Source organism: Oryctolagus cuniculus, chromosome 1 (genome assembly GCF_964237555.1).
Source record: "Oryctolagus cuniculus chromosome 1, mOryCun1.1, whole genome shotgun sequence".
Lineage (NCBI taxonomy): Eukaryota > Metazoa > Chordata > Mammalia > Lagomorpha > Leporidae > Oryctolagus > Oryctolagus cuniculus.
In genome coordinates this window covers 126,462,887-126,477,172 of record NC_091432.1, presented here as the reverse complement: position 1 = coordinate 126,477,172, position 14,286 = coordinate 126,462,887, and the positions used below count along the sequence as shown (strand labels likewise).

At 49.7% G+C, this 14,286-nt stretch overlaps 1 protein-coding gene across 3 annotated transcripts in view; it reads left to right on the top strand.

Moving 5' to 3' along the window:
* OPCML (opioid binding protein/cell adhesion molecule like) overlaps positions 1-14,286 on the top strand; it is a 1,351,977-nt gene that overhangs the window by 1,318,033 nt on the left and 19,658 nt on the right. For 2 of the 3 annotated variants that reach the window (XM_070048374.1, XM_051818651.2), the window contains 3 exons: positions 9,923-10,057; positions 10,481-10,601; positions 11,045-11,196. In XM_070048374.1, coding sequence (XP_069904475.1) covers positions 9,923-10,057; positions 10,481-10,601; positions 11,045-11,196 — 408 coding nt within the window. Of the gene's footprint in view, positions 1-9,919; positions 10,058-10,480; positions 10,602-11,044; positions 11,197-14,286 lie in introns of all 3 variants that reach the window. The other variant, XM_070048365.1, reaches the window with a different exon arrangement.

Sequence of the window (14,286 nt, the reverse complement as noted above, 5' to 3'; positions counted from 1 at the left end):
TACTCTGCTCTTCCATTTAAAGGGGATGCGTCCCGAACTCCCAGGCACCCTTACTGTTTCTGCATCCCTTAGTACTCTTCCACTGGGTCAACTGTACCATCCAGATTCTAACAATCTCTCATCCTGGTTCTGCCTACACATAACAAACCAGTCTCAGAATAGAAACAGAAGCTCAACACCCACCACGGGTGTACTTTGGAAAAGAACTGCTCTTGTCTTTATGGTTGGTGTATCTGGGATCTCTAGCTACTGGGGAGTGGCCGAGGGCTGTGGACATCGTCAGACCCAACACTGCTGTCCTCACCTTATCCCTACCCGCAGCAAGGTCCCTGCTTCCAGCTGCACCTGCAGTCAAATTTCCGATGCCTCCATCCCGGCTGCATGTTTCACCCAGAGGCCAACAGTCCACAGAAGGTCTGAGGACACTCACAGGTGCACAACCTGCTGTGCCCCCAGACCCTGCAGGGCTTCTCAGCAGAGAAGGGCTCCCCAGGAGCCCGCAAGGGAACTGAAACGTGGAAAGTGGACGTGACAGGTGTCCCCTCCATTGTACATTGCCTGGGTTGAACATTGGAGTCCCCTGGGGGTGTTTTAGAGGATGCAGATGCCTGGATTTCACCCCAGATCAAGCCAACAAATCTATAAGCGTGGCCATGGGAGTCTATTTTATTTTTTTAAAGATTTTATTTATTTGTTTGAAAGGTAGAATTACAGACACACAGAGAGAGAAAGACAGAGAAAGGTCTTCCATCTGCTGGTTCACAGCCCAGATGGCTGCAAAGGCTGGAGCTGGGCCAACCCAAAGCCAGGAGCCAGGAGCTTCCTCCAGGTCTCCCACGCAGGTGCAGGGGCCCAAGCACTTGGACTATCCCCCACTACTTTCCCAAGCCATTAGCAGAGAGCTAGATCGGAAGAGGAGCAGCTGGGACAAGAAGAGGTGCGCATATGGGATTCCTCCCCCGGTAAACAAATCTCTCCATTTCCTCTTGTCTTAAGCTTTGGGTAAACGGCTGAAGAGCCCGGATGTGTCTAGAGTTTGTCTCCCCAGTCTTCCTGTCCTCCTGAATGAGTCACATGGTCCTCTCTACTTGCGCCATCCTCCGTTGTCACCAGTCAGAAAACCAGGGACATAAGTGGCCTCCCTCACCCCCAGCCTCAGCCTCAGCTGTGAGCGTGTGGAAGGAGGCCTGAGGACACACCACTGATGTTGCATTATTAATGCACTCCATCCCCCGGGGAGGAGTTAACTTGCACGGGAACACATTGATCTCGTCATTAGCCAACTCACTGTCAGTGTCAGGGACTGCAGCCAGCAGCACAGCCACCCTGGAGGGGCCGAGCCCTGCTCCCTGGGGGTAGGTCCTGGCAGCCATTGCCTGAGGAACCTTGAGCCCAAGACAACAGCTCCTGTCACTGCCAGTAGAAGAAACCTTGGCTCTGAGTGCCCAGTCTCCAAACCCAAATGACTGTAGCAGAATTCAGGGCTGGGCATTTGGCCTAGAAGTTACGATGCAGGTTAAAATGCTTGCTTCGCAGCCGGGGGTCAATACCTGACTCCAGCTTCCTGCTGATACCTACCTCGGGAAGCACCAGTAATGGCTCAAGTGATTGGGACCCTTCGACCCCGTGGGAGATCAGGGTTGAGTTCCTCGGTCCCAGTTGTGGCCCTGGCAGGAGCGTGTGGGTAATGAGCCAGCAGATGGAAGCCTTATCTGTCTTTTCAGCTCCCAAATAAATAAAAATTAAATATATATTATATATTATAGATGTTATAATATATTATAGATATTCTTTATAATATAAATTAAACAATTCTTTGAAATAAAGTATTTCTTAAAATGAAAACACAAAAAATGTCTTTGGCACAATTCACTTGCTTGTATTAATTAAGGAAAATGAACTAGTGGGTTTATCACACTATTCATTAACTGGGATGCAGCAAAGGGAATGAGTGGATCAGGGAGTTGGGAGCAGGCAAAGCTGCAAGGCACTGCTGTCCACATTCCTTGGTTTAATTAAGGATGGGAAGCCCAGCGGTGTCTGGGGATGGACAGGGTGGAGGGGCAGACAGTGTAGAGGCGAGTGGCTGAAAGAGACAGGATTTGAGACGGTGGAGAGGGCAAAGCTCGAAACTTCCAGCCATCAAGTGTTGTGTGAACACCTGCTGTGTGTTTAGCCTCTGCTAGTGACTATAAGGCATTCAGGAGCCTGTAATTCCTGGGCAGGACGATAGCAATTTAGACAGCACGACTGCTCCACCAGAGTATTCAACAAGCCCATGGGAAAATCAAATTAATGGTAAGTTTATTTGGGGGCCAAACATTTTGAAAATCGATGCATAGATTTTTTTTAATGATACACAGTCTCCACGAATTTTTTAACAACACCTCCTCTGCATGGATTTCAAAAATTGTTTTTGCTACAATGTAAACATACTGTTTGACACCATTGTCCACAAATTTTTGAAGGTACTGTTGTGAAGGAAGAAGAGCAGGCAACACAAGATTGAGGTTACAGGAGCCAAACTATGTCAGCCAAGCTGGAACCTGGCCCCAGCTCCAACCTCAAGCCTGTCTCCAAAATTTCCATCATGCAGAAGAAGAGGGAAGGGACTGAGCACTCTAGTAAGGCTTGTTTCCCTCCACACTTGTCACTGTCCGTCTCCCCCTTGGATGTGGGCTGGCTGAAGTGACGGTGAAGCAATGGGCTGGGCAGCCCTTGGAGCTGCAGTGTAGGGAGAAGTGAGGGCAGCCCCCTGTGCCACCACCATCTATCTACTGGAGTCTGGGAGCCTCCTTGCTCTGTTGTCTGCATTCCAGCACAGAAACTCCTGTGACTGGGTATTTGACTCAACTACATCAGCTATCCTCAGCCTACAGGGACAAAGGAGAAACTCCTGTGTCAGCCTGAGTTCCAGACTGTGGTCCTGCTTGACGGCAGGAGAGCTGATATTTTGATTCTGTTGAGTGAAAAGGGTGTGTGGCAGGACTTGGGTCCCTCCCTTCATGAATCTCTGGCAATCTCCACCTCCCCCATATCCCTTCAGGGCAAGGAGCTCTGGCCTGGTGGTGGCTTCAGACAGCCCTGGTCCTGCCTGGAGCCCTGTGTGGCTCCCAACATCTATGCTAAATTTCTGGCCAATGTCCGAATGGTACGCTCCTTATACGTGTAAGATCTGTGTCCTAGCTTTGGTGAGAGGGCCACAGGCTATTTCCAAGATGGATCAAAAAGTGGAACTGTGGCCTGGCCGGCCAGACGTATGCACACAATCGCAGACATTTGATTCCAGCTTTGCACGTTCAGTGTGGGCAAGGGTCATCTGTGATAGCTGCTTTCTCTGGGCAGCAAAAGAACTTCTTGATTTCCCAGAAACCCAACCCCCTGAGCCAGAGAGACCACTGCTGTGCCTCTCGCTCTGTCCCCTGCCCTTGGCTGCCCTCTGGCTGCCCTCTTCTCCCTCCGACCTTCTTCCCCGCTGAGTTCTTCCCTTCTCCTCTCTGCCGTCTATGCTCTCTGACATCCTGGGCCCCCTCCCTGCTCTCCTTTCCTGCTGCTCACCTCCTCTGTGGCACCCGCCTCTGGGCATGTTCCTCTGAGAGTCACCTCCTGACAGGTTTCACAGCAAAAGCTGTGACAGGTGCCGACATTTAACCTCACAGAGCCACTTCCATGGAGGAAGCTGTGGCCATGCCTAGCAGGTGCAGAGGAACAAGAAGAGTGGGGGCCTGTAGGAGGTGACTTCTCACCATTTCCAAGGTTGGGTTTGTCTCAAGACAAGGGTGATTGACGTGAACTGTCTTGCAAAGGGATAGTCTGCCTCCTACAGTTGCCCCCGGAGGTATTCAGAGAAAAGAGATAATGTGTGTCAGGGACAATAATCTAGCAGAATGGGAGATTAAATTTTTTTATCCCTTTTGCTATGTCCAACCCTATAACTCAATGGAATTGGCCGAGGAAATAGCAGGGGGAATTGGAGGCAAGAGAGATGGCTGAGATGTGGCTAGTGTGCAAGGACAGGACGTGATGGGGAGGTGGGTCAGGAACCTGTGCATGGGGTTCTGGGTTTTCCTTCCATTTGATCTCTTCTCCTTTGACTGTTTAGGTTCCTCCAGCTGCCGTCAATCTTTCTTCCCCTTTCTACTTACTTGCGGGATCTAGAGACAATGAAGGTCAGAGAAAGTGAGCCTGAGATACAGGAAACTATCAAGCGCTGCCTGCTCTAGCTCATGAGATTGGAGACTGCAGCCAAGGCCAGGGGCCTGGTTCTTGGCACCATCTGAGCTCTGCCCTCACCTCCCGCTGCAGTGCCCAGTGAGGAGGCAGGGAGTGCAGGTGGCCTCGAGGCCAGCAGGCCAGCCAGGCGTCCTTATCCTTTTGCGTCGGTTTCTCAATCACCCCCGCCATTTTGGTGGAGACAGAGAAGACCCTGCTGTGAGATGTTGCATGTTCTTTGTACTCCCTGGTTGTGCCGCATGGCAACCTGCAGAGTCCTGCACAGCTGGCTCGCGCGTCCCCAAGCACGCATCCTGTGTCTGAGATGATGACCTCACGCATCGCCTGATAAATGGCCCCATTTGTATGGTTGCAGATCTGAATCTCAGTAATGCGGTGACCTGAACTTATCTTCTTTGAGGCACTCTGTGCAAAGAAATACCCACTATCTCCTAGGTGTTTGCACCAATGACTCGGCGTCTACTCTGCTTTCTGTGGCTTCCAATCGTGCTGCACAAGGGGCGTGAGTGCCTGCAGCAGGCTCCTAAGGCCTCCTGTCACAGGACAGCTCCCCATAAAACCAAACTGGTAGGCAGACGGGGAGCTCCTGCTTTCCTATCTTCAGCGCTCTTGCAGTCTCTAAAAATGCCTTTTGCATCGGTTCCAGAATCTTCCCTGTGGCCTCTGCACTACCTTGCCAGCTCTAGCCCTTTCTTTACTTGCTTGCTTGCTCCAGCACCTCATCCTCCTCCCCCTTCTCTTCCTCTCCTCCTGTTGTCTCCCTGCCCCTGCTTCCCTTCCTCTGCCCCCATGCTCAGCCACTTGGCTTCCTGGCAGCAAGCTAGCAAACAGGGTTAGAACCTGTGCCACCGTCTGCCCCTCCTCTGCAGCGTGGAATCAGAATTTTCCATTGCACCCAGAGAAAGCGAGGGCGGGGAAAGTGTTCAACCCTGCAGTTTCCCAGGTCTCCAGGCATTTAGCAACCTAGATTTGTTCTGCTTTGAAAGTCTCACACAGCATTCAGAGTAGTTAAGAAAATAGCATCTAAATCACCTTCACCGGGCCTCTCCCTGTTTTTTTCAGCCAACAAACCTGCATGAGGGGAAGAGGTAAGGCCACAGAAAACCAGTGTGGCAGTTACTGCTAGGGTTCTGATGCACGGCCCCGGGGCATCCTGCTGAGGCTTCGCAGGGGTGGCAGCCGGGGAGACAATCAGTTTATTTTCTTTTTTAAGATTTACTTACTGGGGCCGGTGTTGTGGCGTAGCTGGTAAAGCCATCGCCTATAATACCAGCATCCCATGTGGGCGGGTTTGTGTCCCAGCTGCTCCACTTCTGATTCAGCTCTCTGCTAATGGCCTGGGAAAAGCAATGGAGGACGGCCCAAGTGTTTGGACCCCTGCCATCCACGTGGGAGATCCTGATGAAGCCATCCGGGGAATGAACCAACAGATAGAGGAAGATTTCTCTCTCTCTCTCTCTCTGCAACTCTGGCTTTCCAATAAATAAATCTTTTTGATTGATTGATTGATTTGAAAAGCAAAATGACAGACAGAGAGGGACAGACAGAGAGAACTTCTCTTGGCTGATTCACTCACCAGGAACTCAGTCTGAGTCTCCTCCCTGAGTAACAGGGTCCTAAGTACTTGAGTACTAAGTACTAAGTACTTGAGTACTAAGTACCTGCTGCCCCCATGCATGTTAGCAGGGAGCTGGATCAGAAGCCAGTGGTCAGCCGGTGCTGCGGCTCACTAGGCTAATCCTCCACCTGTGACACTGGCACTCCAGTTTCTAGTCCCAGTTGGGGCGCCGGATTCTGTCCCGGTTGCTCCTCTTCCAGTCCAGCTCTCTGCTGTGGCCCAGGAAGGCAGTGGAGGATGGCCCAAATGCTTGGTCCCTGCACCCTCATGGGAGACCAGGAGAAGCACCTGGCTCCTGGCTTTGGATAGGCGCAGCGTGCAGGCTGTAGAGGCCATTTGGGGGGTGAACCAATGGAAGGAAGACCTTTCTCTCTGTCTAACTCTGCCTGTCAAAATCAAACAAAAAAAGCCAGTGGCCAGGACTCTGACGCAGGAAGCAGGCGCCCCAAGCACCGATGAACCCACTGTACCACAGCCCTGGCCCAGTCAGTATTTCCTTAATCAGTGGCCTCTTCACAGACCTGTGTAATTCTACACGTGGGAGTGGGAGTGAGCCAGTGGGCCTCACTTAATGACTCACTGTAGCTCGCTGACCAGCAGTGTAGACAGAACCTGGAGTCTTGCTAGAAATGCAGAATCCCAGGCCCCACCCGAGACTGCTGAATCAGAATCTGAATTTTTTACAAAGTCTCTGAAGCGTTTATGCACAAATTAAAATCTGAGAAGCGCTTACTTTATCGTCCAAACTCGACAAATTCATTTTCTCCCTTAATGAGTGGTATTACCGTAATGATCCTAAACGCAGTTTTCCTTCCTTCTATTTTGCTAACTCTCCCATAAAAACAGCATTCCAAAGAGTAAATCCGTCATATTCCACAGAGTGGCTCCATGGTCCAGTGCTTCCCCACCAAGGGCCCAGGACCATCCTGCCCTCACAAACCCACACGAGCGTCTTTCTCCTTGGGAAGTCGCCCCCGTCCCCTGCTTTGTGGGGTCAATCCTGCTTCTAGATGGATTCACATTCGTGGCTGATGCTTTATCAGAGACTCTTAAGACGTCTGACCCATGGGCCTTGTTTCCTCCGTGGATCAGGGGTCAGTGCCCCTGAAGGGGGTTGTGCCAAGCCCTCTGCAGTAGCTCATTTGTTTGGGTCAATGCAGGGCCATTGAATTACTTATAGCAAATACCATGTGGTGCACTTTGGAAGAATGATAGTGTTACGGTGGGAGGAATCCATGCTTCCCAACCTACTATCTTTTGCAGAAAAGGTGAGTTGGGTCTGGTAAGTCATCCTGGTGTGTTTGATTTCATTTTTGTTCATCTTTTCAAAATGTTTTTATCAGTCAACCAGCCTTGTTTTAATAAGGGAGGTGATTTTTATCTTTGTTAGGTTTCCTGAAATAGCCCGAGTATCCCCGTCAACTCAGGCACTCAGGAAGTCTAGGAGAAATAAGGGGGGAAGAGGAGAAGGCTTTTGTTTGCTTTCTTCTCATGGACCTTGAGGAATTAAGATACGGGCCAGCTTGGATCACTGAGTATCCGTGAGGGTAGAAGGGTTTGACCAGCAGAGACTCCGCAAGTGGCACCCTATCCCAGGCCCCAGGAAGCCCCATGCTCTGCAGTGCCTTCCTCAACATGTTTAAGCCCCCCTCTAATTCCTGCGATAGTCCAGGGCCAACAACACCATTCAGGAGAAATGCCCAGATCTTAGGCTATAGCAGTGTGTATAGGGCCCATTTCTACTCTCCAGGAGGCATGTCTACCTGCTCCCTTCACATGGGTACAACTGGATTCTCTCATGACCCAGCCTCATACCTGTGGGCTTACCCTGGGGCTCTGCCACCAGGCTCTGGCTCCAGGAGATGGTGCGACCAAAGGGCTGCTCCCAATGGTCGACACACGATCTCCTCCTTGGAACTGCACAAGATCAGCCTAACAGAATGGTGCTGATTTGGAGTGGCTCAAATCATTTCTACAAATAGGGTCTCCTGGAAAGAGATTTGCCTGGAGCCCCACACCTTCCAGGCATGGCCTTAGTAGTCGGCAATATTCTGGATCGTGGACATGACTTGGAATGGAGGATGGAGGCAGAGAAGGCAGAAGTCAAAACAAAAATGGTCTGGGGTGGGCGGGGGCAGCCCTGTGGTGCAGTGGGTTAAAGCCCCTGTGTGCCACACCAGCATCCCATGTGGGCACCGGTTCAAATCCCGGCTGTTCCACTTCTGATCCAGCTCTCTGCTGTGGCCTGGGAAAGCAGTGGAAGACGGCCGAAGTCCTTGAGCCCCTGCATCCATGTGAGAGACCAGGAAGAAGCTCCTGGCTCCTGGCTTCGGATAGGCACAGTTTTGGCCGTTGTGGCCATCTGGGGAGTGAATCAGCGGATGGAAGATCTCTTTCTCTTTCTGCGTCTGCCTCTCTGTAACTCTGCCTTTCAAATAAATAAATAAATCTTTAAAAAACAGTCTGCGGAAAACAAGCGGCAAAGAGGGCAGAAGCTGCTTGTTGGAGCACAGTTAGGATGCCAGGGCGCTTGCCACCCACCTCACACGCGGGCCCACCCCTGGAGGCCACCCACCCTAGTGGACCCAGGCTTGCCTAAGCAAACACCCTTTGGGTGAGAATATGCCTCTATGAGGTTGTAGGGGAAATTATAATGAATTTTTATTGCTTTGAAAACTAATTTGGCCCTAATGCCTGGAGCACAAAAGGAATTAGGCAGCCAGCGTAGGAGAAATGGAAACGCGGTGCCCTCCGCTTGGCTTCCTATGGAGTGCGTTTTCAGTGCGAGCCCAGTGCTCTGACAGAGCTCTGGATGTTTGTTTGAAGACGGAGGGTCTGTTCTCTGCGCACAAATCACAGAGAGCGCGGTCAGGAGCATGGATAAGGGGCCAGATTATTGCAAGAGCATGTAGCAATGGCTGAGAGCACCACTACATGAAAGCGAATTTTTGTAACCCCAGAATATTTTGGATCATGAATTGCAAATTGCACAAGTCCCTGAGAGTGAAGCCTTCACAGGGCTCCGCAAAGTTAGGTATGGAATTTATGAGGCTGTGCCAGGAACCGTGGATTCATCAGCTGAGGCTAACTACCGAGTTTATTTTATGGCGGCAGGCGTTTATTGAGCATCTGCTACATGGCAGTCACGAAGTGCTTCCTCACTCATTCGTTCTCGACTCCATCTTCTCCTCCACAGCTTTGGATTTTTAAAATTGTTTTCAACTGACAAATAAAATCCAGATGCAGTTATCAAGTACAACATGATCTTTTTCTAAAGATTTATGTATTCATTTGAAAGTCAGAGTTACACAGAGAGAGGAGAGGCAGAGAGAGAGAGAGAGAGAGAGAGAGAGAGAGAGAGGTCTTCCATCCACTGGTTCACTCTCCAGATGGCCGCAGATTTTGAGTTCTTGCCACGGATTTGGGAAATCCAGATGGAGTTTCAGGCTCCTGGCTTCAGCCTGGCCAGATCCCAGCCATTGTGATTATTTGGGGAGTGAACCATGGATGGACAATCTCTCTCTCTCTCTCTCTCTCTCTCTCACTGTCTCATTCTGTCACTCAGCCTGTTAAATAAAAATAATGTGATTTAAAAAAAATCACATTTCTCCACTGTGCAAAATTAAGATGACGCTCACGAGAATATACTCTAACCTTATTTCACCTGTTTTGCTATATTCTTGAGCATGACAATTCTCTTTAAAATATCAGAGTTTAGTAACATGCTGGGATATTTATTATGCACTTTCTTATCTTAGTTGACCTTCGTAATAATCAGTTAAGAAAAATGTTCATAGCCCTTCCTTATCACATTCTTGGAAAAAGTCAAGGCGACTTGGCTGGAAATACATTAATCCAAGGCTCAAGCAGAGAATTTTTCTTTCTTTCTTTTTTTTTTTCATTTTTGGCAAACACGGTGCACTGTATCTTTGACTTGATGTTCAAGCCCCCTTTAACACTATTTCTTTGCCTATTCCGTCTCTTACCCTCTCTCAATTTGGATGCGGTTCTGTCCCTGGCGTCTCAGGTTCTTGACTGTGGCCTGTCCATCTGTTTCTGTCTTCCCAGAAGGCCAGGGATTCGTGAGTGAAGATGAATACCTGGAAATCTCGGACATCAAGCGGGACCAGTCTGGGGAGTATGAGTGCAGTGCTTTGAACGATGTTGCTGCGCCAGATGTGCGGAAAGTGAAAATCACCGTGAACTGTGAGTTGACCCCTTAATCAGGGAATTCAATGCACTTGAATTGGGGGAAGCAGGCCCCGGGGCTTCGGCTGTCCCAGGTGACACCACTCTGAAAGACTCACCTCCAAACAGCTGCCAACAAGAAAATACTTCATTGGATCCCCTTGTCCCATCGTGGCCACCATTGGCATTTGTCCCTGGAATCTTCCTCTGACTGTCAGAGCTTCCAGTGAGTGGGGAGGACTGTTAACTTAGAATTGGTTTGCAGATCTGTAGAACATGCCAGGGTAAATGCAATATCTTCAAGCAGGAAGTGCTTTCTCTTTAAGAAATTATTATTGTACTGGGAAGGAGCACTCTCACAAGACATCCATTCACATAGCAAGCGTCTGAATGAGCCTGGGATTACCTATGTGTGTTGCTTTGTGTTTAAATCCCCCACAGACCCTCCCTATATCTCCAAAGCCAAGAACACTGGGGTCTCAGTTGGTCAGAAGGGCATCCTGAGCTGTGAAGCCTCTGCAGTTCCCATGGCCGAGTTCCAGTGGTTCAAGGAAGACACCAGGTACCTGGGGATGGAGTACAGTCAACTGTGGTGCAGAGCTGAGGGATCATTCCTCAAGGGAAGGAGGATGATACAGAGGAAAGATGAGGCTAAACAAGAATTCTTACAGCTTCCTTCATAACAGTTTTCTCTAGAAACCAGAAGAATAAAATGGAGGAAGCTTGGAAGTAGACAAAATGAATTGACCTTGCTTCAGGAGCTGAGATTAGTGGTAGACATGGTGGTCTTGGGTGGATAGAAATTAGTGAATTTTTCTTTTGAGTATGATTTTCCTTTCTTTTATCCTCTTGCTGGAAGGGCTTGAGTTGGAGGGGCTGGGTTAGTTAGAGAAAAGGGGCCTCCTGGTGGGACTAATCTTGGCAACTTTGTGTTGTCTCAATGCATTCTGTCTGCACTTTCCATCTACCTGTAGAACCCGACCACAGCATCTTGTCCTGTTACAGGTTAGCTACTGGCCTGGATGGGGTGAGAATTGAGAACAAGGGCCGCTTATCCACGTTGACCTTCTTCAACGTCTCAGAGAAAGATTACGGGAACTACACTTGTGTGGCCACAAACAAGCTTGGAAACACCAATGCCAGCATCACATTGTATGGTGAGTGCAGGAAGTCTGGACACTCTGGGCTCAGCCACGTTGGGGTGCTGGGGGGACTTAGGAGGGAGGAAGGCATGATCTGCTTGGCCTGTGTCCATCTGCACTGCTCAGCCCCAAACTTGAGCTGACAAACACATTCCCCCTGTCATTCCCCTGGCATGACATCCAGTGACTTCCAAAGGGAATTGGTTCCCTTGATCCTTGAAAGGCAAGGTTTTGAAAAGACTGGGTCAAATGCTGTATCAAGTTGAATGAACAGTGGTTTCCATAAGGAAGACAGAACCATGGAATAGTTTATCTTCCCACCCAAGGCCTGTGGGGATGAATTAGATGTAAGTTTAAGACACTGGTTCTGGTAAGAGTTCTCACGCTGATTGCCATGTCATGTTCACGTTCATCAGGGCTGAGTCCTCCCCAGATAACTGTTCTGTCCACACCTGGGCATCAGACCCTTCCCTGAAGGTCTTTCCATCTCATGCAGATGGAGCAGCATCAGGAGTCATAACTGGCCTTCTTAGAAACCTCACCACTCCCCGACTCCACCCTGCCACCCTGCTGTGTTTGCATCTCTGTGCCACATGTCACACCACGGGCCACGGCCAGCTGGTGATCTCCGTGTGTGTGCGTGTTTGTGGATTTGCTGAGGTTTGGTTAGAGGGAAGCATCTGAGGAGTAGGATGAAGGGGTATGCATTCCTCGATGGATACCTCAGACCCTGAACAAGCTTTCAGTGTTGACATTGACTGAACTTTGTCCGCCACCCATCTGAAATGTGTGATCTATGTCTTTTGTCTCCTCTCTGCATTGTGTGTGCATTGTGCTGTGTGTGTCTTAGAAATAAGCCCCTCATCCGCAGTGGCAGGTGGGTACAGCATGTTCCTTTCTGCCTGCCTGAATGCCTATGCTCTTTAAGTTAAGCCTACTTCAAAGACAAGCTTGCCTGCTCCCCCTCCTTGCATTGGTCCAGAGTGGAGGGACTTTGCAGGGTCTGATTTGCACCGTTTAGATAACAAACATATAGATCCTCATGGCTTATACATGCACACTTAGGGAATACCATTATAGGTTTCAGGGGAGAAAGGTCTTGTCCCCTAGATCATAAACTTGTTGGTTGTCTCTAAAAAGGATGAGTATTTTGCCACTTCTGCACACAACAGCACCAAGAGCAACCCAGCCTCGAGACCAAATGGCTTATTGTTTGAACATCTCCTTAGAGAAATCACTATAGGGCTAGCCTGGATGGCCAGTGGCTTGTTATAAAAATCTTGCTTAAAAACGACAGCCCTTGGGGTCATTATTTATCATGGTAGTCTCTACTATTTACCAGATATTTATGGGTGTCTGTGCCTCACATTCATGCCATGCAGGACAGGTTGTTACACTCATTTTACAAATAAGGAAAAGGAGGACCCAAGAGCATGGGTAACACTGAAGAGCACATACCTGTGGTGAACAGGCAGGAGATGGTGCTCAGAGCCCTCCCTCAGTGACTGGGGGATGAAGCAACAGCCCCACCCACACTTTCACTCACACTTCCAGGTGAGACAGCGGCTGTGCCCAGCTCTGCTTGCAGAGGTGGAAGGTGCACAGCCCAGCTTTTCTAAGATGTCAGTCTCAATCCCAAGGAAAATGATAATACCAGAATTCTCTAGACCTGGGGTCAGCTCTTCAATGGCCCCTTTCCATAGCTCTGGGTCCAGGACACAGACAGGTGGCCCCTCCCATGCTATGATGGCCATGAGTGCCCACACTTTGGTCTGGAGAGAGGGTGGGAGGGGCTGCTGCCATGCCGTTGACCTGTAATTATTACCTGGCATAGCGGGGTTGCTTGTGGCAGGGAATATGGCTGACAGAAGGGCCTGAGGCTGACAACCAGAGGACCTGGGCTCTTGTCCCTCTCTGCCATCAGCTACGGAAAGGCATGTGTCATGCAGAGACTGACAGCCAATGTATATTAAGATGATATTAATCTGTCAGGCTGCCCTAGCGAAATACAAGTCTGAGTGGCTTCAACAACACGCATTTATTTTCTCCCAGTTCTGGAGGCTATGTGTCCAAGATCCGGGTTCAAGCTGATTCAGTTCTGGGATGATGGGTCTGCTTCCTGACAGCAGCCTTCTCCTCTCATGGCCTTTTTCTTGAGAACTCATAAATAGGGAGAGAACTCTTTTATGTCCCTTCAACTCCAACTCATACCAAGCCAGAACTTCATCTTTCTGACCACATCATCCTCAGTCACCACCCTGGAGGTCTCATCTCTGGCTTCAACCGTGCTGTGGCCTAGGGCTTTGGCATCACAATTTGCAACAAGGGGAGACACTATTTTTTCCATAACAAAGACATGGAATCGCATCCAAATTCAGCCACAAGCCAGGCAGTCACTTAAACTTGTTGAGCCTTATTTTCCTGCTCTATGAGAATGCGATTGGGATTGTAATGCCCACCTCAAAAGGCTGACGAGAAGATGAAACAGGGCTGAATACATATAAAGGGTCTTGCAGATACTAAGCTTAGGTGTACGACTTTGACAAGACGCAAAGACAGCCGGCCTCAGCTTACCCAGCTGAAATCAGGATGGCGTGTCTTGGCCTGCTGACCTAAATGGCATCACGAATTTTCAGTGAAATATGTTCCTCAGTGTTGTCTGACTGGCTGGAAATGTTTGTACACCTGCAAGGTACTGTGATTCCTTGCCAACATTTTTTGAGCTAGTATCCATCCCGCCACTGTTCCTGTTCCGACGTATGCCAGATACCGCTCTGTTGGACCTGTGCTTTCCTGCCCTCCAGTCTCCTGTCCATTTCAGGGCAGCGCTCGCCACTCCCCATAATTCACCCTGTCTCACTTCACCCTGTCGGCGTCCACTCACTGCTCACCATTCGTTCCTGACAGTCCCCTGGTCTCTCCCCTCCCCATTACATTCCCTCTCTCCCCTCTTCTCACTGCTGCACTCACACCATGTGTTGGCTAGCATCCACCCAACACAACTGCATGCAAGGACCTGCTCCAAGGTGTGGCAAGCTCTAGGGAATGATGATACATACAACAGGGACACCACAGATGGACTCTTGGTTTCCATAGACTTGACCT